Raw genomic sequence first — 26,251 nt, forward strand, 5'->3', positions numbered from 1 at the left:
ATTTTGGATTGAAGGATAATTGTTGGGTGTTAACGAATGCCTACTTCCAAATATGCTTATTTCTTTGGCTGTTACGTTACGAAGGTTTGGCCAGCAGAAATCTGCTCGCTCACTTCACACGTACTCTTTCAATTAGTCGTTGCTCAGATGTCATCTATGGTTCAGGCTGCAACGAAGTAACATGAGTAATGACTCTGTTGATTTTTTCGTATATCACCAACCCAATCTCAGATTCTTTCGACCACTGTCGTAAAGAAATCGCTGTTATAATCCCTGTTATGTCAGCAAATCAATTAGTTCCTTCAGACCCGATTAATGCTGGCCAAACTATTGGATTCTGAGACATAGTGACAGTGTCATATCTTTCTTAAATCTCGCATGGTGAATTCATTACAGCGTAGTAAAATTTTAGTACTGAGGAAAATGCCGATAATGCTTTTTTCTATAGTTTTTATAATCGCTATAAAACCACTTTGTTTAGAAAATTTTATGCTGAAAAGTAATAAATATTGCAACCCTGGTAGCTGATTCATATTGAAGTCTGAACTGTCAGTTGTACTAAAAGAGTTTTTAAATTCTGTGCTCTCTTTTCACACATTTACACGCACATAAGTTATACCTGCCAGTGAATTTGACAATCAAAAGCAGAGAAGTTCCGTAAAAAAGCGCTGCATTTGTTAACTTTCTGCTGCTTCGCTAGTATCGCACAGTTTTTTGTGATTTGGAAAATTTTTGAGAATAATAAACATACGGGAGGCAGTTCTTTTTGTGAAAATTAATAAATTTTTTCTAATTATCGCCACAAATCAAGTTCGTATAGTGTCTCCCGCTTTAATCAGTACAGTGAATGGCCGCGAACGTGAGTTACGCCGAATAAATTGAATGCCTATCTGTGGAAAAACTAGTGCTGGTGGGACATTTTCTCGAATTTCCACATTTGTGTCATATACATACAAATATATATTTTCAAGAAAAGTGCTGTGTCTACAGTCAAGTTTTCATACGTAGTATATTTTGAGAAGTTAAAAACTAATTATTGAAAATCTCGAGTAGGAAGAGTAAAGGACCTTTCTGTCTTGTGTCTATTTATTGATAAAGCGCAAGAAAAGTTGACAAAAAACAAAAAAAAAAAAAAATCACCAACAAACTACAATTAAAGGGGGTGTGTATGCTTCTTCCAATTGTAAATACACAAGAGTGGAGTGTACTATAAAACGTGCGTCAGTTCAGGTAAGGGTTGATAAACCAGCTAGTAGATTGAAAAGAAGTCGCGAAAAAATAAAAAAAATCATAACGTACTTTTATGCACAAATTTGGACATGCTCTGGTGTAATACCTAAAAGACTAACCGTATGTGCAACTTTGCAGGAGGTGGAAAAACTCACTTCATTTTTAAATCGTTTTCCTCCAAGAAAGTTGTATAACAAAAATCGATAAGTAATGATACGTTAAATTTATGTTTGTTAAGCTACATACATATGTAGGTATGTTTTTGGAAATACATACGTATATACATAAAATGTTTGTGCGTGAGTCTAGCCAAGAGCATTAATACAGTCATTCAGATCTCAAGGTAAACTTAAAATACAAAAATATTAACTTATTAGATTTACTTAGGCTATAAAATAAGTGAAAAGTGTTCTAAACGACTTGACAACAAGGTTGGATATTTTGTTAGTATTAAATAACGGCTGTTTTTATTAGGGTAATTATCTACTTTGTCGGCCGCCTTAGACGAATGGCTTTGTGCGTGACTACCATTCAGAAGTGCACAGGTGCGAATCTCTGTGAAACACTAAAATGAAGGAAAAGTTTTTTCTAATAGCGGTCGCCCATCAGCAGACAATGGCAAACCTCCGAGTGTATTTCAGCCATGAGAAAGGTCATCTTAAAAACCATAAAATATAATTATCTACTTTCCGGGGTCATGAAAAACTTGATTAAAAAAGTCGAGGAACCCCAGTATTAATAATCTGAAAGAGTGAATCAATTTTTTTCGTCGTTTAAAAGTTACTAACAAAAAACACCTTTATAATCCTCTTTTCTTTCTCTACATCTACGAAAATAAACACACTTGGGGGGTCAAACCTTACTTTTTCTTTACACAAGGTAATATTTGTGCGGTAAATATTGGCAATAACTTAAATATACTGTTAATAAAAATATATACAATGTCTGAGTGTGGATCAAAAAATTAACCAAATGGTGTTTGGTATTTTCGCCTAGAACGCTTTTTTCTGTCTAATAAAAGAGTGATCGGCAAAATGCAAACTTAGAAGCTCCGTGAAACAAAAAATATTTATATGCTGCTAAATAGGCGTATCCTTGTCGCAAAACGCGTTGTGCAATTTGTTAGTATTGTGAGAAATTTAGAGAGTGTGCATTGTTTTTACAAAATGAGTTCCCCGTATGGAAAACTATTTGGAGGAGTGTTCCTATGTACAGGGTCCGGCACTCGAAGTGTAACTAATTAAAAAGGCCATAAAATTTAGTTTGGCAAAATACTTTTATTCAAATCTAAGTGAAAAATGTGTAAAAATAATACAAAATTAAGAATCAACTTTTGCTCGATATGACCTACTTTTGCCTTGACCATGGCCTTGAGACGGTCCAGAAACGAATCGCAAGCTGCCCGAATGTGACTTGCAGGTATTTTGGCCAACTTGCGGACAATGGTTTTTTTCAGCGCCTCGAGACTGGTGAATCTTTTAGTTCGGACTTTGCTTTCCAAAATGGCCGCAAGAGAATAATCCATCGGATTTGCGTCTGGTGCATTTGAGAGCCATTGTGTGGACTTTATGAAGTTTGGAACGTTGGTTTTTAGCCATTCTTGGTTAATTCAAGCTTTGTGAGCCTGTCCGAGTTCTGTTGAAATGTCCATTGTCTGCCCCCGAAATGTATGTCTGTCCACGGCTTCAAAGCAACCTCCAGAATACTTTCCCGATAATTTTTGGCATTTACCTTGACGCCAGGCTCGATGAAAACGATTGGAGAGCGCTCATCTGCGGTTACAGCGGCCCAAACCATTATCTGTGGCGGGTGCTGCCTCCTGGTGGCCAATCGATGACTAAAATGCTCGTATGAGCGGTCGGTCAAATAAACCCTATCGTTTTGGGAGTTTACGAATTGCTCAATTTGAAAAATTCTCTCGTCAGAAAACACAATGTACGGAAATTTATCGCTTTCGGCCAAGCAAAGCAACTCATTCGCTCTCTCAAGTCTGACTTGTTGCTGCTTTGGTGTGAGATCAGGCGTCTTTTGGATCTTGTAAGGCTTGACTTTGAGATCATTTTTCAGTATTCGGCGGCATTTGATTGACACTTCGTCGGGAATTTCGCAAAAGTCCATTCTTCACTTTTCGAAGCATTTCACGTGACGTTGCAGTCTTTGGATGACCATCTCCATGACGTTTCGCGATGCTACCCGTATTATTGTAACGAGTAATGGTGCGACACACAAAAACTTTATTTTAAGATGCTCGAGCTCACGAACAATCGCTGGTTGTGATTTTCCAGCGAAATATAATGCAGTCACACTATTAGAGTTCTTTGATAAACATTAAAGTTAATCCGCTCAAGCAAAAGTAAAGAATTCATAAAACGCTAAATAATGCTATTCAGGACAGTGAAAAATTAATTAGCGAATTAAGCGAATTTAGAGACCGTGGCGCATATTAAGAAAAACATTTCTGGGGTTCAATTCCACCTAATGAAAGTTGTTAACTGCGAACTTTTAAATGTATATGGACCAGAAAATTCGGAAGGTATTACGCCTAACGAAGGCCGTATACATATTACTTTATTACCACTAAAAGATAACTTCGCGTCAGAAATTACCCTAAAATCTTTAATCTCCAGTAACTTTTGAAGAGCACTACTAACAATGATATAATGAGTATCACAAAGACCACGGCATCTCGTATATGTTTAATGGAAACATTTTTTAACATTCAAGAAGAATAAAAATGCTTATTTCGAGCACCCCTTATGTGGCAATAAATGCAATGATGCCATCACGATAAAGTGAAATGAAAGCCTATACTGGCTAACTTATGTATTAAAATTGAGTAGGAAACTCTATCGAAAAAGCAGATATGCAGAACTAAAAAAAAAAACAGCTGGGTTGGACGGAGTTGATCGGAACGAAACAAGTCCGTGCTGATCTGAAGAAAGACCAAAAAGGACACAGACGGTAAACTAATCGGAACAATCGGTTGAAACTCATTTCGTCATAAACGTTAGGATTTGTTAACGATTATAGCTTCCCGTTGTTCGTTGCTGAGTGAACATGGAACGCCGAAAAAAATTGTTGCCATGTATGGTATTTATTTATGCGTTAAAATAAGTTACGAGAGGGCGAGGAAAAGAAGTCGTTGAATTTGGGGGCGGAACTAGTTTAAAAAGCGACTTGAGATTTCGAATTTAAATTTATTTATTTTTTTCGCACTTTCTATGTTAGGGTTTTTATCTACTTTATATTTTCTAATAAACCACGATTTTAATTTCACATTTCTGTCGTCCTCTCCCTTCTTTTTACGCACAAATTACATGATAATAATTTGTTTCCGCTTTCTATGCTAACTCAGCAACGAACAACTTCAACAAATCCACACGTGTGTGGCGAAGTTATTTTCAACCGATTGTTTTCGTTTTGTTTCTCGTCTGTGGCCTGCTTTATTTGTGTGTGACATTTGAATTGAAACGCCAATCAGCTATTCTTTAACCGAGTGAAAGTTTATAATATGACTTGAAAGATACCTTGCGAACCACCTAAATATATTTTTAGCCGTTTAAAGTTTATGACATACAAAACACTTACGACATCCTGAAGACCCTAATTGCATTTACAACTATTAGGTCGTTCAATTTAAAATGTCCCGTATGTTTGTTCCGAAATAAAACTCTGTAAAACAAGCTTTTCAATAGAGATATAATACATTTTTTTAGAGCCCAATTGTAGAAGTTTCGGTGCTGCAAAAGATGAGAGAGCCGCTTGAGTTAATTTAAATTTTTAAGGGTGTATACCAAGATATTTGATGGTGAGGAGATACCCAGTTTTTGTGAATAGTGTGAAATAGGCTGCTTTGGCTCATTTTGTATTTAAGTATTTTTTTGTTTTGAGTGTAGGTTTTTTTTCGAGTACACTCGCGATCAAATGACGGTTGTCATAAAGAAGTTATGGAGCGTTGGCTCAAATTCCAAAAGATAGAGCGAGCCGACTATATGTATTGGACGAAAGGTGTTTCAGAAACTTTTAATAATTATGTAACCCTCGATGTAAAACTGGTGTCATGGGTTTCGACAAGGTGATGAAATTTCCTGTTGTCAGAGCTTGTTTCCGTCTGTTAAGCTATCTGGATCTCAACATTTCAATTTCGTAATATGTGTGGAGGTGAATTCAGATGGTACCAGTGGATACCGCCATGTTGTATCTCAATCTCAGTTTTTTTGTAAACACTCCCAAGTGAGATCAGCCCATCAGCTGATTCTGTCAATCTCGCTCATAGCCGAATAAAGGTATATTAGGTAGCACTCCACTAAAAATCTTTTCACCATGACTTCGACCATATCGCACTTGTTACGTTAAAGCGTAACAACTCAAAATTTCCAAATTTTTGTTTTTTGCAAGAAAACAATGTACAGTGGTCATCTCTACCCACTGTAAAAATCGTTCAGTGGTTTGTGTAGTCTTTCGTTAAAAAAACCGTTATGACTCTCTCTTTGTTTTCAGAATGACTTCTTTTGTCTCAACTAAAGAGTTACATTTTTAGTTGTCTCCAAGTGTTTGAACAAATTTGTGTCACATAAAGTGTAACATTTTGAATTGTGCCTGTTTACAACCAAACGGTTTGTTTAACTTTGTTTAAGTTACGTGTTATTTTTTCAGTTAAACAGAGACAACTCAAAATAACACCACTAAGTGTATAAAAAAATTTCAGGAAAAGAGTAACAACTCAAAAATTTGTTATTTTAGCGCAACTACTAAACAAATAAGAATGAAACAACCGTGCAATTACAATACATATTTTTTTCCTTGCAATATATTATTAATATTTACGGAAACAGTTTTTCGTCTCTACTGAAAATGTTCAGATTTTGAGTTGTTACACTTTAACGTAACAAGTGCGATATGTTCGATTGTGACCTATACCCCATACAATACTTCAAGCAGATTGCAGGGTTACACAACATTTAAATTTTCGAAAGCTATTTTTATCACACTGATCACTCAGTTGCGGAAAATGCGAAAATCGGTCATTTCATATTGATTGACCTAATAGAAAGTTTCTTAACCGAGCGTTTTATGTGAAACTCTTCTATTTTATGTTATTTGATTTTATGGGTAAATATTAAAAATAGGTACATATGTATGTACATGTAAGTAGAATATTATATTTTATGTTACAGCTGCATTCTTGCACTCTTCTATGGAAATAACATAAAATCAAGAATGTTTAATATACTTACATACTTGCGGGGTCAAGTCATTACAAGTTGTCCTTCTCAAGAGGCATATCACCTAGTAGATTGTGCCTGCTGCGTAGCCGTAAAGCTTGTAGCAGAATCTTTCTTGGACACTTTTCTTTAGATATCAAATATAAAACATGTGTCCGATACCGCTGAGGTTTTCATACATATTTACATGAGTGCGTTAATATTTGTCCATGGGAAATTTTCGATGGGATACTAAAAACTATGTATTTAAGAATAAATCGTTTCCTTATCAAAATAGGAAACCACACAAAAGTTTGTACTCGTATGCCATTAAAGTGGGAACTGAAAACCTCATGACTATCCACAAAATATGACAATGGAGACGGCATACGAACATGTACAGACAAGCAAGTACATGCCTGCTTTATTGTTTGAGTAGAATTAGTTGCAGGGTTACACTATGCATTGTTTTAGGTCTCCAGGCGAGAATAACTGGATCTATGTATCCTGCACTATTTTGTTCCTGCACTATTTATAACGTTTTTCGAGCTGTATGTTTGTATGTTTATTCAAAAAAAAAAAAAATTAATAATTAATGAATATTTACACAAAAAAAGATAAATCAAACTTTATACAAAATTTATAAAAATTCAAGAAATTAATTTATATTTTAAACTTTTTAATCTGCAGTATCATGGCGGCCGCCGTAACCGAATGGGTTGGTGCGTGACTACCATTCGGAATTCACAGAGAGAACGTTGGTTCGAATCTCGGTGAACCATCAAAAATTAAGAAAAACATTTTTCTAATAGCGGTCGCCCCTCGGCAGGCAATGGCAAACCTCCGAGTGTATTTCTGCCATGAAAAACCTCCTCATAAAAAAAATATTTGCCGTTCGGACTCGACTTGAAACTGTAGGTCCCTCCATTTGTGGAACAACATCAAGACGCACACCACAAATAGGAGAAGGAGCTCGGCCAAACACCCAAAAGGGGTATACGCGCCAATTATATATATATAACATGGCTCATGTAATTTTAGTAAAATAAGTGCAAGTTCTACGCGGCCAAAAAATCGCATTAATTTTTATTTTTTTTTTTCTGTCGGCTTTTGCGGTGAAATTGATGAAAACTGGCATTAATTTAATTAAATTTGTTTTTGCAAGTTTCCACAATAAATTAATTTTTATATATTTAGACAAAAAATATCAAAAATATTTTAACTCGAGAAACATTGTAAGCATTGCACCCTCAATTGTGACTGTACCTCCAATTTCGCTTTTCAGTGTATTTTACTGCTGTAGTTTGAGCTTTTGCTTTAATAGAAAAGTATAATTTGTAGTATTAAAATTTTTATTTATAAATGTATACATCCATATATAGTATAATAGACATACTATTTCTGTATAGACATTTAAAAAAATTTATAAAATTATAAAATTAATATTTTTTGAGTTTGCAAGTAGTAAATTTTTAAATACTACAAATCGCTGCAATGACCCTACCTTTTTATGCGTCTCGAAGGCAAGCAGATATTTGATCTGACTAAACACTCATAACATGGCTTCTACTGTACATAAACTAGCGGGTATTGGGTGAAGGATCAATGTCGTACATACACATTTCATTCATTGATCACTTCCCCGACTCTGGGTTTACTAAAGCCCATATAAAGAAGTTATTAAAGGCTAAGATGACACAGAATTCATATGACACTTGATGGAGGGTCTAGGATAGCGGCGACAGGCTAAACAGTTTAACCTTGCTTCTTGAAGATTATGAGGTAGGCGCGTAAACCTGATAGAGCGTTCCCACGACAGTCGGTCCTACGTAATAGGAACGACTCGGATTTATATTCGGCCAAGGACTGCCACTCCAGCAGCATTCCCCATATATATATATATATATTCCCCATATATATATGTACGGGGAATGTTTATGCAACTATAACAACAACAACCTGGATAGAGAGTACTTACGAACTCTTACTGGATACTATACGGGGCATTGTTGTCTTCGTTATCATTTCAGGAATCCAGGATTAGAAACAAAGTTCTGCCGACTCGAAATCCATTTGTGATATGGATCACAAATTCTGAGGAGGACTCAGATTCTTTAGAAGCCTCCATTTATAGGCTCGCGGTTAAGTACAATATATCACATTAGAGGTCATAGTGCATTATGGCCAGATAAAAATCCTTGAAAAAAATTTAAGTTTTTTATTTCGTTTTTTTTCTAGGCAAAATCAAATTTTCACATTTGGCGAACTTTAGATCTACGTAAAAATTAAAATAAAATTGCTGCAAGTGGCTGCGAAGTACCAATGTTTTTAATAAGCCAATTTTTTCCATAGTAAACAATTTTCAAACATATTTTGTACGTAGCAAAATGCGTGCCATTGTCCGCATAAAAAATTGTCAAAAATCAACCGTATTTTGTAGCCACTTATCATTTGTACTCTATTATAAAGGGTGATCAATTTCCGATTTTAAATTGAAATAAAACAACGAAAAATCAAATTGATTGGGTAATCTTTATTATTTTTGTGTAGAGCTATTCATGACATTTATTTTTTAAAGATAATCCCTTTCAAATCTTGGCCGCAACTGCGCCGTAATTCGGCCATCCGTAAGCACCAATTTTGAATGACTCACTGGGGGACTTCGGTCGGTATCTCCTAAATAACTTTGGTACTGTTGGCTTCCAATGCTTCAATCGAAGTTGGTTTATCTACAAAGCATTTAGACTTTACATGCTCCCAAAAACAAAAAGGCCAAATGAGTGATATCACACGATCTTGGTGGTCAATCCACTGATCCGAGGCGAGAGATAAATTGTTCAATGAAACGACGACGCAGTAAATAAAACAAAATGTTGTGGAAATCACGGGCTTCAATTAATGGCATCAAAAAGTTGTTTAGCATGGCGCGGAGGTGTTCGCCAATCACTGTTACCTCGTCTTAGAAGAAATAGGCGCCGATGATTCTCCCAGTCCATAGGTCGGATGGCTGTAATGGCTGTTCTTGAATGGCTTCGTGTTGCTCTTCAGTCCAAATACGGCAATTTTGCTTATTAAGCCAAAAATGGGCCCTATCGCTGGATACAATAAGTTGGCCTGAGCTTGCGCTGAACACTTCACAGTGCATCGCTTTTTGTAATACGATGTAAACGCACGATTTGAGGCGTAAGTCTTTCCACTATGAAATTCAAATGAATACTGAAAAGAATTATGTATTTAGTTTGACAGAAGTGACACGCGTGATCTGTCAAAAAACCCTATTTGAAAAAGTACCGCCAATCTGATCACTCTTTAGTAAAATCGAAAGAGTATGCAGTTTTATAGTGATCTAAAAAATTTTATAAAAATTCTGATCGAAAGAAAGGTTTGAAATTTTGCTAAAAATTTACAAAATTTTCATAATTTTTACACAAAGTTAAAAAAAAAATTAAGATTAAAGATTAAAATGAACAGCTAAAATCGGTCAAAGTGTCGTATACGTATTTTATTGTCCATGAGTGTTTCATGATAATGTTTTGTGAATTTACGTGGAGAAAAGTAAGTCCAATGCGATTAAGCCTACATAGTAAATAAAGCAAATGACATTACGGCTTCCACCAATACAAGCAAATGCGTGCCGAAAATGCACTTAATATTTGACTTAGAATTGTTTGGTTACTTAGCAACTTGGCATTGTTATCGGCTGCATTAGAGACGTACATACATACATACATGCATATATGGTAAGCGTATAGGTACAGGGTGATATGCAATGTAAATGTTATTCGTTTGACGTCACCATCACTGATAGTAACCTATATTTGATAGAGGAGTTTTTTTGAACAACATAAACGTTCGTTTTGTTTGCTTTATGATTTTGTATATACACACACAGTTCTATGTGTGTATGTAGACCCGTTTAATTTCAATCGACTGCAGTGTAAGTATATATGTATGTATGTATTTACATATGCATAAACAAATGCTACCTATGCTAGCCATTACGAACTGTAGACAATAAACGGAATGATAGTGAAACGCCCCCATTTTTTGAAAACATATACAATACATATTCACATACATGCATACATACATACATCCGAATAGATGCTTTTGCATGCATAGTACACATTGTGAGTTATTTATTATTTTTAGTTTGTTGCAGTTCGGCTAGTTTTTCACTTCAGTAGTCAAAACAAAGTCCACTTTGGCGGTGAAGTCTCTACAATTTTAAAATACGTAACTTATTTAACTATTAACATATTTTATAAAAAAATACATGTCTTCGGTAACTAATTTTTTTTTAACTGAATCAGAAAAAGTACATGTACGAAAGTGTTCCAACTCAAAATTAGTGGCAAGTATAAATATATTTTGCTTGTGAAGTTGCTTAGTTAAGTTACTCAAAAATTATCAATTTATATATTTATAAAATTAAAAAAAAATAATAAATGTGGTTGCTAATCTGCAATATTTTTACCAAATCTAATTGGTATTGCAATTACAGAATTATAAATGGACAGGAAACTTCGGATATCAATCCGATTAGGTGTCTGGTAGTTTTTAACCCTCAAGCGTTCTTAATTTTTTGTCACGAATGAGTCGTTATTGTGTAAGTTTGTTGTTGCTGTTAAGCTTTACAATGTGTCAATTGAATTATATGGTATGTAACTAGCTGCCAAGTCAGCATTGCGATTCAGGGAACTAAAAAAATAATAATCGGCGCGTACACTTTTTGTTAGGTGTTTGGCCGAGCTCCTCCTCCTCCTATTTGTGGTGTGCGTCTTGTTGTTGTTCCACAAATGGAGGGAGCTACAGTTTTAAGCCGACTCCGAACGGCAGATATTTTGTTTAAATGAGTAGCTTTTTAATGGAACTCGGAGGCTTGCCATTGCCTGCCGAGGGGCGACCGCTATTAGAAAACACGTCTTCTTCATTTTGGTTTTTTACCGAGACTCGAACCTACGTTCTCCGAATACCGAATGGTAATCACACACCAATTCATTCGGCTACGGTGGCCGGCTCAGGAAACTCACCCTCCTAAGAACATTCAATAAAAGGTCATTCGACTAAATTAGGAAAGATTTCCACACTTCCAGCTACTAGAGATTTCTGTAGCAGTGTAGCGCTCCATTTCAATAAATTCTTTACTACAATATTCCCTTCTAAAGCGTACTGGGGCAGTGGTATGGTAGGTGATGAAAATAGAGTCAGTATATTTACTGACGGATCTAAGCTTGATGAACTGGCAGGCGAAGGAGTTCACTCTGAAAGGCTATTGCTAGACATTACTTGCAAATTCACCTTTTAGGTATTCTAGAAAGCAGATCTGTTTTACTAGAGACATAGACCAATTTTTACTTCTTACAACTAACGATTTCTTACCATCTTTTATATTTTTTTGCATAACTTTATTGGCATGTATGTACTCTCTCTCTCAAACCGGTTTGGTGTCAATGCAACAACAACAACACTAGTAGCAAGCAATAATGCAAATAAAGACAAATGTTACAGTTTTGCACTCACTCTTAATTTTCAAATTTTCCGTTATTTTTCTCGTAATTATATATTTGGTGGATTTTTAATTATTATAAACGTGACCGTGAATAAGACAAAATGTTAAATCGGGAAGTACAACGCCAAATAATTGATTTGCTGAAGAAGGGCGAGTCTATAAGAAAAATAGCTAAAAAATTCGAAGTGAGCCACATGGCTGTGCAAAGGCTGCGGAAAAATGTACCAGACGCTGTTCCCAGTAACAAAGGAGGCCGGCCAAGGAAGATAAGCGACCGCGATGCCCGCCATCTGGCAAATTTGGTAACAAGCAGCAAGGCGGTTACTCCCAAAGAAGCACTAAAGATGCTGGATATTGATGCCAGTCAGTGGACAGCCAGGCGCAGCCTGTCAAAACTGGGGCTAAAGGCAGCGGAGAAGAAAACCAAGCCAATGCTGACAAAAAGACATGTGCGGTTGAGGCGGGATTTTGTTGCGGCTCACCAAAGCTGGACAGTTGAAGATTGGGATCAGGTACGTCTTTATAAATGGATTATAAAAGACCTTTTTTCATAAAATTTCAAAACGATTGCAGGTTATTTGGTCTGATGAAACAAAATCAATCGATTTCAGTCAGATGGTCGGGCCTGGTATTGGGTTAAAGACCCAAATGCAGTCCAGCCACATCACATCAAGCAGACAGTAAAACATGGTGGTGGCTCCATTATGGTGTGGGGCTGCATTTCCAAAAATGGTAAGGGTCCTTTAGTACGAATAGACGGTATAATGCGGAAAGAGGAATACCTGGCCATATTGCAACAAAATCTGCCGGGTGTAGTGGAAAGTATGGGTCTTGCTGCTGAAAAAGTAATTTTTCAGCAAGACAATGACCCTAAGCACACCGCACATGTTTGTACGAAATTGGATGCAACGCCAAAAATTTCGTAACTTGAAGTGGCCTCCACAATCACTGGACATGAACCCAATCGAAAATTTATGGAGTCATGTAAAATCGAAGCTTGCCGAATATTCAAGTCCGCCCAGTGGAGTTAATGAGCTGTGGGAGCGAACACGCGATGTATGGGATGCTATTCCGAATGACTTTGTCTTGAGGTATACACGAAGTATGCCCAATCGTATCCACGAGCTGAAAAAATCCAAAGGATATTGGACATCTTATTAATATTTATTTTATTTATTGTAAAAAATAAAAAATGGGTTGAGTGCAAAACTGTAACATTTGTCTTTATTTGCATTATTGCTTGCTACTAGTGTTGTTGTTGTTGCATTGACACCAAACCGGTTTGAGAGAGAGAGTACATACATGCCAATAAAGTTATGCAAAAAAAATATTTGATTTGTTAAAACATGTCTAAAAAAAAATGTGTTGAAATAGAAAGTATTACATTTTGTTACAGTTTTGCTCTTCAGTGTACATATATTATATATATAATTGGCGCGTACACCCTTTTTGGGTGTTTGACCGAGCTCCTCCTCCTATTTGTGGTGTGCGCCTTGATGTTGTTCCACAAATGGAGGGACCTACAGTTTTAAGCCGACTCCGAACGGCAGATATTTTTATGAGGAGCTTTTTCATGGCAGAAATACACTAGGAGGTTTGCCATTGCCTGCCGAGGGGCGACCGCTATTAGAAAAATGTTTTTCTTAATTTTGGTGTTTCACCGAGATTCGAACCGACGTTCTCTCTGTGAATTGCGAATGGTAGTCACGCACCAACCCATTCGGCTACGGCGGCCGCCAGGAAGTTAAAAAAGCACATAAAATATTTAGTATTTTCTCTTCTTCTTAATTGGCGCGATAACCGCTTACGCGATTTTGGCCGAGCTTAACAAAGCGCGCCAGTCGTTTCTTTCTCGTGCTAACCGGCGCCAGTTGGACACACCAAGTGAAGCCAAGTCCTTCTCCACCTGATCTTTCCAACGCAGAGGAGGCCTTCCTCTTCCTCTGCTACCACCAGCTGGTACCGCATCGAATACTTTCAAAGCCGGAGCGTTTGTATCCATTCGGACGACATGACCCAGCCAACGAAGCCGCTGGATCTTTATTCGCTGCGCTATGTCTATGTCGCCGTAAAGCTCATACAGCTCATCGTTCCATCGCCTGCGATATTCGCCGTTGCCAACGTGCAAAGGTCCAAAAATCTTACGCAGAATCTTTCTCTCGAACACTCCAAGCGTCGCTTCATCGGATGTTGTCATCGTCCACGCTTCTGCGCTATACGTTAGGACGGGCATGATGAGAGTCTTGTAGAGTGTTAGTTTTGTTCGTCGAGAGAGGACTTTACTGCTCAGTTGCCTACTTAGTCCAAAGTAGCACTTGTTGGCAAGAGAGATTCTACGTTGGATTTCAAGCCTGACATTGTTATCGGCGTTAATGCTGGTTCCTAAATAAACGAAGTCTTTTACAACCTTGAAATTATAACTGTCTACAGTGACGTGAGTGCCGATACGCGAGTGCGCCGACTGTTTGTTTGAAGACAGGAGGTACTTCGTTTTGTCCTCGTTCACCACCAAACCCATTCGCTTTGCCTCTTTATCCAGTTTGGAGAAGGCAGAACTAACAGCGCGGTTGTTAAGGCCGATGATATCAATATCATCGGCATACGCCAACAATTGTACGCTCTTATAAAATATTGTGCCTGAGCGATTAAGTTCTGCGGCTCGTACGATGCTCTCCAACATCAGGTTAAAGAAGTCACACGACAGCGAGTCACCCTGTCTGAAACCTCGTTTGGTATCAAACGGCTCGGAGAGGTCCTTCCCAATTCTGACGGCGCTGCTGGTGTTGAGCAACGTCATCTTACATAGCCGTATTAGTTTTGCGGGGATACCAAATTCAGACATAGCGGCATACAGGTAACTCCTTTCCGTACTGTCGAATGCAGCTTTGAAGTCGACGAAAAGATGGTGTGTGTCGATTCTCCTTTCATGGGTCTTTTCCAAGATTTGGCGTATTGTGAATATTTGGTCGATGGTAGACTTTCCAGGTCTGAAGCCACACTGATAAGGTCCAATCAGTTGGTTGACGGTGGGCTTCAGCCTTTCACACAATACGCTCGCTAGAACCTTATAGGCGATATTTAGAAGACTAATCCCGCGGTAATTGGCACAAATTGCAGGATCGCCCTTCTTATGGATTGGGCAGAGCACACTTAAATTCCAATCGGCAGGCATGCTTTCATCCGACCATATTTTGCATAGGAGCTGATGCATGCACCTTACCAGCTCCTCGCCGCCATGTTTGAATAGCTCAGCCGGCAGTCCGTCGGCGCCCGCGGCTTTGTTGTTCTTTAGCCGTGATATTGCTATTCTCACCTCGTCATGGTCGGGTAACGGAACGATAATTCCGTCGTCAACGATTGGGGTATCGGGATCTTCACTTTCTCTATGACATGCGCAGCTGTCACTGTTTAACAGGTTCGAGAAGTGTTCCCTCCATAATTTAAGATTGCTCTGTACGTCAGTCACCAGATCACCGTCTTTGTTCTTACAGGAAAACGCCCCGGTCTTAAAACCTTCTGTAAGCCGCCGAACTTTCTGGTAGAATTTTCGGGCGTTGTTCCTATTGGCCAGCATCTCAAGCTCCTCGCACTCACGTATTTCGGCCTCACGTTTCTTCTGTCGGATAATACGTCTCTCTTCCTTTTTCAGCTCTCTGTAGCGATCCCACATGGCTCGCGTTGCGCCCGATCGCAGCGTGGCTCTATAGGCGGCATCTTTTCTTTCGGCGGCAGCATGACATTCCTCGTCGTACCAATTGTTCTTTCGGGCTCGCCGGAATCCGATTTCTTCTTCGGCGGCGGTACGTAGGGAACGAGAAATGTTGCTCCATTGCTCGCGCATGCCGGTGTGTTGGGCAGTGCTCTCCGAGAGCAGGAGTGAGAGTCGAGTGGCGAATCTTCTGGCTGTCTGTTGTGATTGCAGCTTTTCGATGTCGAACATTCTTTGCGTAGGTAGATGTACGTTTTTTGCTGCACAGAGGCGTGTGCGCAATTTGGCTGCAACAAGGTAATGATCCGAGTCGATGTTGGCTCCTCGGATCGTACGTACATCTAATACACTAGAAGCGTGTCTTCCATCTATCACAACATGATCGATCTGGTTTCGCGTTTTTCGATCAGGGGACAGCCAGGTAGCTTGGTGTATCTTTTTATGCTGGAATCTGGTGCTGCAGACTACCATATTTTTATTTTATAGTAGTAAAATATTTAATAGTATGGACCAAACGAAGCTAAAAAGTCTTAACAAATTTGGGCCTGCACACTAACAATTTCAGATTGAAACAGATTTTCTGAAACATTTCTTTCCAATCACCTGTTTATTTATTATGTACAGGCGAATAATAAACGAAGTTAGATAAAAGACAAAACCGCTTCTCTTGATAGTGAAATAAATGCTTAAGTGAGTTTCAGCCAAATTTTTCAGGAAAGTGTAAAAATTGATTTATTTCAAAACGGTTTTCTCTTTTATAAAATAAACGCATGTAAGGCTAGTTTTATAAATTAAAATGTATTTTTAATCCAACTACTATTTTTAATGAAAAATGAGCTTCTTGTGAGCAAATCTCATTTTTGACACAAACGTCAGTTACGCGGCTTTGCTTTTTAAACGTCGTTAAACATCATATCAAAGGGCCTTCCTTACATTTCTAAGCAAGCATCTTTTCTGTTTCAAAAATCCCCTCAGTGGCTCGGGTTTGTTTTGGAATTTTTGATTAGTTCGTAACTGCAGCTTTCTAAGACTTTTTACCAGCTAATGTTATCAAATACCGCAAACAAATTAATTTTGATTGTTTAAGCCAGGCGATATTGTAGGTCCTTATATAGGTCCGCTCCTTTCTACCCATCTACGTGGAAAAGTTTGGTGTGAACTCCAATCGAAAAATGAAATACATGGCCATACATGAAATGTGTGCCAGCTAATTTTGCCTTAGAATAAACAGCCACAGCAAAAGAAAACTTCTCAAATTGTTGAATTCGAAAATACGTTTCGGATGACGAATAAAATACGTGACTACTTGAATACGGAAAAAACTCTTGTTGATGGTTGAAGCACCCAATCGGTCATGATTTTCGTGTTCGTGCCGAAAAATCGGCCAAGAAGGTGTTACGATCAGTTTTTTGGGATGTGAGAGGAAAAAAATAAATTCTGAATATAATCGTAACCTCTTAGAGCAACTGAAGGAAAAATTATTTGTATGATGAAACTAATAAAAGAAAACAACCTATTCTATCGCACGCCACTGTACCTCTCAAGCTAACAAACTGCTTTTGCATATTTCGATACAAATCAGCTACATTTTTATTATTCAAAAAGTTTAAACACAAAAAAAAATTAAGCTAGAATTCTTGACTATAGCAAATAGTAGATGAGATCTCTACCAGACTTTAAATAAAAGGCATTCTAAAATCAACTCTACCTACACACATACAAAGAAAAAAAAGGAGCTTATTCTTGATTTATGCTTTACTTTTACTTTGTTTGAACATTTGAAATAAATAAATAAAAAAAAGAAAAGAAATGAGTTTAAGCTTTTTACACCATTAAAAATTCAACTCATGATTCTAGCAATTCCCATTACAAATTAAAGTGTTGTGATTAGTGTGACCATGAGTGATCTTGAATGATTGTCAAAGTAGAGTTTTTGGGTACGTGGTTCGCTCTTGATGTTCAAGCAACATAGGCCGTCGCATGCCAACATACACCACAACTGCTAGATTTCGATATTTTCTTTCTTGCACGTAAGGTGTCGCCTACTCGTATCGGCGCATATAAACGTGGTGAACGTGCCGTCATCGTACCACCGATGTTGTGTAGCTACCACAAACCGCACAAAGGCCGCGCAGCTGAACAAGTATATTTTAGCTGGCTTACTATGTTTGTGACTTTGATAAATTGAGTTACCTGTTGTTAATTCTAATAACCATTTTTGTATAATTTACTCACACATCTGGAATAGGCTGTAAATTATTGATACAAATCCCGATAATATCTACATGAATTGTCGTTTCGTTTTTTTCATTGCAGATTGGTCTCATGAATAACAAGTCATCTTCACCTATGCCCGCAAACTAACTATATTTTATGTGTGATCTGATTGGGGAAAAAATATATATTTATAGATATATACCAACTTGAATATTATTGAGATTACTGTGGATTATTATTACTTTCCATTTACATACATACATATGTATACAAGTATATGCGCGCACATGGATATGCAAATTTAAAACCAAATCATACATACAAAAAATTATACACACATTCATATATTTTATAAAACATTCCTTGGACAACTACGCAATAAGAGTCTAAGTTAAAGAAACATTGGAAAATGTTCAGCCCTGATTATGAGAAACGTATTCTGAAACATTGTAGTCCAGTCGCACGGAATCTCTTCAACGCATTTGAGGCGGCTTCAACATCCACATCACTGGATAGATTTATACCATGCAGGTGAGTGATTGACATGAGAAACAAGTTACAAAAATTATATAAATAATTGCAGGTGCATTACTAAATAGATTTTAATTCATAACTTAAGAAGGTCTTCTACCGTATGCAGTGACTTCCAAAACTGATACCTAACATAATTCTAGGAGAACTAATAATGCCATTGATTATTGCAATGCGCTTATTTTCACTCTTTTAACAGTAATTTTGCGCAGTTTTTTTTGTCTGTATTTCGCGGTTGAAATTCAAATTTGAATTGGTCGAGCCAAGGGGCTCCAAGAGATTCGGTGGCTAGTAAAACAGTTAGGCTAAAAAGCCCATTGTATTTAGAGTTCTGGAAAGAGGGTAGATAGTCAAGGAGGAAAGGTGAGAAAGAGAAAAGTATCAGAGAAAGAGATAGGAAAGAATAGGGACAGAGACAGAGGTTGTTAGTCCAGTGAGAATTTTCCAGATACGTTGGTAAATCTGTAGGATATTGATAGACAGTTTTAGAGAGCGAATATTACTCATACTCACGGCATCGGAACCCAAAACTCATAGCCTTGCTCTAGCAAAGGCAGGACGGTCATAGAGAAAGTGCTCAGTGCTATCCGCCTCCTCCAAACAAGACAGGCACATTGTGTTCTCAATGGTTCCAATGGTGGTCAAATGCTGATCCCATGGTTTGTTGCCTGTAATAATACCGACCATAACCGAACGTCTTTCCTTCCAAGTGTTAGTAGAAAGTTTGACAGTTTTCTGTTCGGACTTGTCACAAAACACTTTGCAGTTCTGCAGCGTTCTAGACCGGACCATCGCTCTTTATGTAAATTGCATACATAATCGCTGATCCAATTCATGATTCCTGCGCAACTGATCCTGTGGGGTAACCGCTGATCCACGGTTGGCTAATTCATCGGCAATTGAACACCGGAGTGTCCTGGAACGCATATAAGTACAAGCCTGTTCTGTCTTGCGACAGAATTAAGCTTCTTTTTACATTCTTGAACAATCTTTGAGGTTTGCTTCGCGTTCTCCAGGGCCTTCAATGCAGTCGGACTGTCGGTAAAGAAAATATCCGTCAAACCTCCCCGAATGAATTTTGGAAATCTGACATCAAATTTTCTTCCAAATGAAACTATGGGTATCAGTTCGCCGTCTGTTTGACGTTGAAATCACCTTTTTACAAAAATTGTTGTAAACTGATTGATACGATTTAGTTCATATAAGTCTTCCATATAAGATTCCTGAAAAAAAAAAATCATTTTGTTTTTTTCCCTGGACTATCGTTTGGCACATAATTTACTCCAATTTTCAAAAGTTTGCTAAATGGACGAAGTTTGGAACTAAAAATTAAATCTTTTTCAGTTTTTATAAAGGCGCTTTTAAAAGTGACGCATTGATGTCAGTATTGAATAATTCCTAGATTATACCTTTTTTGTGTCATCTTTGACATATGTCTCTTAGACAGATAAACAATTTTGCACGATAGAACAACGCGTTAAAACTATTGAAACTTATTATGCAAATGGTCGATCTTTAAGAAAAACATATCGCAAAGTTCGTGATTTGTTTGGTGGAAATACTTGCCCGAATGTGTCGACAATTCAAAGTTTGGTGAAAAAATTTCAATAAACTCGTTCTGTTGAGGCTAGAAAAAGGACTAACAGACCAGACTGGGGTTTTTTGAAAAGTAAAGTTTATGTAAATAAGGCAACAACGATTCCAAAGCTGAAACACCACATGGTCTTGGTGGGCATTTAAATGATGTAATTTTTCACATATAATAGTTAAGAGCCGTATTTGGAGTAAAAGCAGTGAAAACTGAAGTAATCTAAATGTTTACATGTTTTATTTTAAAACAACTTCTAGGCGCGTCTTTTGAAAGACTCTTTTAAAGAGTACATAAGTAATACTTAGTAAAAAAATAAAATAGTTTAAATGAAAATTTCTGGAAAAGCTTGCGTCACATTTTCACTGCATTTTATGAAAAATTCAAATTATTTGTAACCTATTATTTCGAGCAGTTGTAAAACTGCAACTTTTGGAAAATAACCTTTAAAGATGATAATCATTGCATTAGGGAACGGCGATTTATTGTTTTTGAGCCTCTCGAATACCCAAACTAATGCGTATTTCGAGAAATCACTTTCAGGGAATACTTCTAAAATCTTCGATAAAACCAAAAAAAATATTAATTTTTTCAAGCCTCGAGGGTAGAAGATCCCCTTGCGACTTTTGTTTTTTAGCAAGTACCAACAACTACATAGGTGTACGACGCTTGTGTCTTACGTGTATCTTTTCTTATCTTGTCTTACCAATTATATTATCTGGTCACTCTTATAAGTATATACGAATTAGCAAAAGTTGTCTAAATCGATTATATTTTATTCAAGCATTTTCTATTAAATATGCATTCGCCGATACGATTTATATTCGCTCGGTTTCCATAGATTTCTGTAAATACAAGGCGGCCCAAAATTAATCATTCAATTTTATTTTTGAATAATTTTTTTACTGAATGAAAAAAAAATGATTTTGAGTGATGGAAATCTTTATTTGGACTTTTACCGCGCTCCATTGCTTATCGGTTTTCATACTGTAGCTGTCCATTTAACAAGTGTCAAATATGAGTGAAGTACGACGCCATTTGCAAAAATTAGAAATCTAATTAATTTTGCTCTACCTTGTAAAAGGACAAAAATAATGCAATGACGTATTTTAAAAATCTGTAACGTAAACTTAAAGTACTCGGGAAGCAATAATAAATGTATAAAATTAAGGAAGTACAGTGCACTCGCGATAACTCGAACTAATTAAAACAGGCGCTGTTCGATTTATCGAATTTGTTCGACTTATCAATTGAGTGTGCTATGTGAAAAAAACAGTCATCGATATCGATTTTTCGATCGATTGTTGCAAATGGAAGCCAGTAGAAAATTTCTGTAGTATAGTTTCGTTATACGAATTACATTTTGGTCCATTGGCTGGATCAATGGTGTCACATTCGGCGGCATAAACATAGTTAAAATTAAACCATCCTCGGACTTTAATTCGATTTCGTTGGGATGTGATGGGGCATTATCAATTAGAAGAAGAGCCTTCTCAGGTAGTCCCCATCTTTCAAATTTTTTCTTACCTAAATATTAAAGTCATTTAACTTGGTTAAAACAATTGTTTTAATGAATCTGGATTTTACCTGCGGCACGAACGAATTATGAAACCAGTCTTTGAAAATCGCCGAAGTCATCCAGGCTGATTTGGAATTTTTGTACTCCACCGGACAGTTAAAATTTTTGAAAACTCGAGGATTTCTTGCTTTGTCAATAACGAGAAGTTTAAGCTTATGGTTGCCGGTAGCGTTAGTGCAAGCCATAAATTGCCTTATCTTTCTTTTTTGGCTACCCCATATTCCTTCGCTAGAGAAGTAACACTACGTCCACGTTTAATTTTGTTAAGGACTTCAGCCCTCTCTTTTAATGTTAAACACTTCAACCTTTTACGATCCATTACTCACGTGCACTGATATACTACAAATGACAAATTTAAAGCAATTTGGTCAATGCAAGATGTTGTTCCCAGAAAACTAACGGGATATTAACGCCGAAATATTCATATGGACAATACACTAGTATACATATAATTTATATACATATACTATTACATATGTATCTATGTACAAAATATACATGTTTGAAAAGAATGTGTGTACAAATAAATTTGTTTTTTTGTTCGAGTTATAGCGCTTTTTTATTGTTCGAGTTACAAAGAAGTCAATAGGGGAAAAAATGTGTTCGAGTTAGCACGTCGTTCGACTTAGCGGCTATTCGAGTTACCGCGAGTGCACTGTATATATATTATTTTTGCAGCTTTTTAAAATTAAAATAAAATATTAAAAATAAAATTTTTAAAAATAATGTGATTTAACTTTTAAATTGTCGTGCGACAAAACTCAACTTTCTTTTGTTATTCGGGAAAAATTTCATATCCACGTGAAACTTGTATATATTAATGCATACTTCTTCATCAATTAAATTTTTTAGTTTGAAATTACTAAATTTTCAAAACTTTTGACAATTTTTTTATTTTTCGCCAAGACAAATATAGATTTTTCATAGTATCTATTGCCAATACTTTATTTCATAGAAGGAAAGATCAACTATTTGTTTCACATTTTGATAAAACACCAAGAAGAACGAAGTTGAAAAGTAAAGAAGTTTTTTTAATAGTCTTTCGTTTGCTATCCATATTAATGTCACGGAGTGAGTATATTTTAATATACTTTTATTTAATATTCGTTTTTTAGAAGGATAAAAGAAATCCTTTGTATGGTGTCAAAATCTCTCGACATACATTATTTGCTTTAAATGCATGGGGGAACTTCTGCAACTTTTGGAATGATGATATTGAAAATAAAATTTCGTATTCCCGGGTCGGTCGCCAACTAATGCCAACTATTGGTTTTGAGCCCGGGCCCTACCGAATGCTAGCCAGCATATAGTGGCTGTAGTCGTTTAGTGCGTCGTAAGAATTGGCCTCCAAGCAGACTGCGCATGCCATATTGAATAAATTATAGTCAATATATTCACTATTTGATGTTTTTGTGCCACTAAGAATCACCGAAAATATCGCATCCAAATGGGTATGTGTGTGACTAAAACATTCTGGAAGTGCCCAGATTCGAATTCCGCACACAAAACATCAAAATGATAGATAGAGAGTTATTTTTTTCTAATAGCGGTCGTCCCATGGCAATGTCAATCATCCGAGGGTATTTCTGCCATGAAAAGCTCCTCATAAAAAGCCATCTGCCCCTCGGAGGCGGAGGCCACCTTGCGACTAATTTTGCGTAAAAATCTTGACCTATGCCCATACAAGATCAAATTAACTAAAGTTAATCATTTGAAGCACCGAAATTTCCGAAAAAAAGTTATGTTGCGCACCTAATGAAAACTATTTCGTGTAGCACATTTTCTGTTTGTACCAGGGATATGACAAAGTCGATTTCCGATAAAATCTTATGAAAAGCAAAGTATAATTGGTTATAGATTCAGTGGTCGTAAAATTATTCTCCCATTTGTGGTAAATTCATATCCGCCTTTCATTCTGTTTTCAATTACAAATCTAGTGGCTTGTAACTTTATTAACTAGCACAACTACGTCAAGTTCAACGATCTCAAAACTCGAAGACTCGAAGAGCAAACACAATGAAGTGCTGAGTAATTTAATTTCCCCGTTTACTATTCTCATTTTCTACTTTTCTGTGCTACATACCAGAACATACATACAAACATACATAAATTTTGTGTGGAATAGTCCATGGAATATGTTCATATGTATATACATTAGGGCGGGTAAATTTCTTTTCCGACATCGTTGCTAGCAGATTAGGAAACTACATGAAATTCTAAGAAAAAAAGTCCGCTAAAGTATGGGTTTTAAAGAAGCTGTCTTTAATTAATTTGAAGTTGATATGAATACTAGTATTGACGAAAATATTATGAATGGTACGAATAAATTATTTTTGATATCTATTTTTTATTTATTGATGGCGCTACAAATTTCTAATTTTTTAAAGTTGTAATAGGAAAAGTGACTGGATGTAATTTTTTATATGTACATAAATCAAATAAAAATTGCAAAAACAAAGAAAAAATAAGTTAAATTTTATATTTCAAAATTTATTTAAAAAAAAATGTTTAAATTTATTTTATACTAGCTGTACCCGGCGCGCGTTGCTATGCCAACGACTAAAATAAATATAAGAAAAATAACTTTAAAGAACAATCAGTACACAAATATTCAATTCATTCTAAACCATTTTATTGATTTTGTTTATTTCGAAAAAATCGGTTGAACGGGACAGAATATGCTACTCTGCAGCGCCACCAGGTGGTGAGTGGCATCCATGAGCATATTCAACAAACCTTCTCCCAGGAAAAATACATATATATACCAATTTTTATAATAATCGGTCCAGTAGTTTTTGAGTTCATCGATGAAATCGAGACAAATATTCATTTTTATATATAAGATTTCAAAATTTATTAAAAAAAAAATTTTTTTTAATTTATTTTATATTTCAAAATTTATTTTTAACAGGTTTTTTTTAGAATCATTAATTTTTTTGTTTACAGTAAACAACTAATGAGCAATTATTTTGGTTTCAGGACTTTTTTTACTTTCAACAGGAGGTGTATTTTTTTCTATTTTTCGTCCTCATCTCGTCCCCTCTCACTTTTCGTTCTAATTAAACTTATTTTGCATATAATTTGCGCGTCTCTAAATTGGTTTTAAAGCTATGCTCTACTGTACTTTTTTTTCTTAGATTTACATGTAGGTTTCGAATCTGCTGAAAACTATGTCGAGGAAAAGCGTTCCCCACATAAATCGATCCACCCTAATATACATACATACATTGTACATTTACTTTGGTTGTCTTAATATGGCTTACCGGTTCGTTGCGCACTTCCACATTTTCCACTTTTTCACGTTAACAATTTGTTGTTGGTGGAGCAATTTTAACTGTTTTCACCATTAACTACAGGCCAGACTACGCTTTGGCTGGCGGGTTTCAAGTAATTTTAGCTGTTAACCGCTTTTGCAGATATACCAAACGATTACAACTCCACACATGCACAGGTACTATACATGCCTTTGTTGGGATACAGCTCATAACCAGGAAATTCTATGCTTTAACAATCTACCCGGAAGTTTCCGTGTTGCTTAATATGACCACAGAGCAGAAAAAAATCATGAATACGATTTTTCTTTACACGAAAAATGATCGTTTTTATTAGACCTTAAGAATTATTTGCATGCATATACTCGTATGTATAACTAGAGAGGTATTGTCGTGAAAGTATTTCAATTCTGAAGCTAAAGATATATCTACATAGATATACAGGGTGTGGACCACCAATCACATTCTGGGGGTGCAAGTATTTGAATCGAGTATAATCGAGTCGAAAGATGCGAATACTTAGTTCACAAGATCTTGAAAACCGGTGAACAGCTCCATTTCTGGTTAATCTTATCACCGAATAGTTCAATAAATCAGTGATGTTGGCATGTTCTTATCGAAGTCCTGATGAAAATAAGATCGGAGATAGTTTTAGTTTATTCAGTCAGTTTCCATATAAAAGTACAACATTTGCACAATATTTCCTTGAATTTTCAGTGCAAAATATTGAAACTTGAGCGAGCTTATTTAGTAGTTAAGAAAATAAATAAATTACAAATTTTAGGTTTTGATTTCTAGCACTAGCAGCTGAAGGTCTTCGATGTTGTTGCGCACATTATATCAACAAAATCACTTGAAACTCAAGACTCAAAACAGATTTGTGAAAACAGATTTTTCTTGAAGCATCCTTGCGAGAATTTTTTCTGTCGATTTTTAAACTTTTTGTAGTACTTGGAAAATAAAACGCCGGCTTGCGCAAAAAAAAATCCGATAATTTTGATGCCGCGCCACAAATGGAGAGACCTACAGTTTTAAGCCGACACCGAACGGTAGATGGTTTTTTATGAGGAGCTTTTTCATGGCAGAAATTCACTCGGAGGTTTACTTTTGCCTGCCGAGGAGCGGCCGCTATTAGGAAAAACTTTTTTCTATCAATTGGTGTTTCGTGCCAGAGATTTCTATTCGAAACAATTTTTTCTATAATTTGATGTTTCATGCCCGGAGGTTCGAACACAGGCACTTTGGAATGGTAATTATCAAATAACAAAGAGCTCCCAAGAATACCTCGTTAAATACGTTAAGAGAAGCGCGCGCAAAATTTCAAAGCGATTGGGTTATAACGTACACGGACTTCAAAAATAACAACTTTCAGAATAATGCTTCAAAGTCGAGTTATATGAGTAGAAACC

At 36.4% G+C, this 26,251-nt stretch overlaps 1 protein-coding gene across 4 annotated transcripts in view; it reads left to right on the top strand.

Moving 5' to 3' along the window:
* The first annotated feature begins 620 nt into the window (after positions 1-620).
* LOC128858029 (fizzy-related protein homolog) overlaps positions 621-26,251 on the top strand; it is a 73,993-nt gene continuing 48,362 nt past the window's right edge. Inside the window, exons 1-2 of one of the 4 annotated variants that reach the window (XM_054093950.1) lie at positions 621-1,230; positions 17,972-18,403. In XM_054093950.1, the coding sequence (XP_053949925.1) occupies positions 18,282-18,403 (122 nt within the window). In that variant the 5' untranslated portion in view covers positions 621-1,230; positions 17,972-18,281. The other 3 variants (XM_054093952.1, XM_054093953.1, XM_054093951.1) reach the window with 3 other exon arrangements.

Source organism: Anastrepha ludens, chromosome 3 (assembly GCF_028408465.1).
Source record: "Anastrepha ludens isolate Willacy chromosome 3, idAnaLude1.1, whole genome shotgun sequence".
NCBI classification, from domain to species: domain Eukaryota; kingdom Metazoa; phylum Arthropoda; class Insecta; order Diptera; family Tephritidae; genus Anastrepha; species Anastrepha ludens.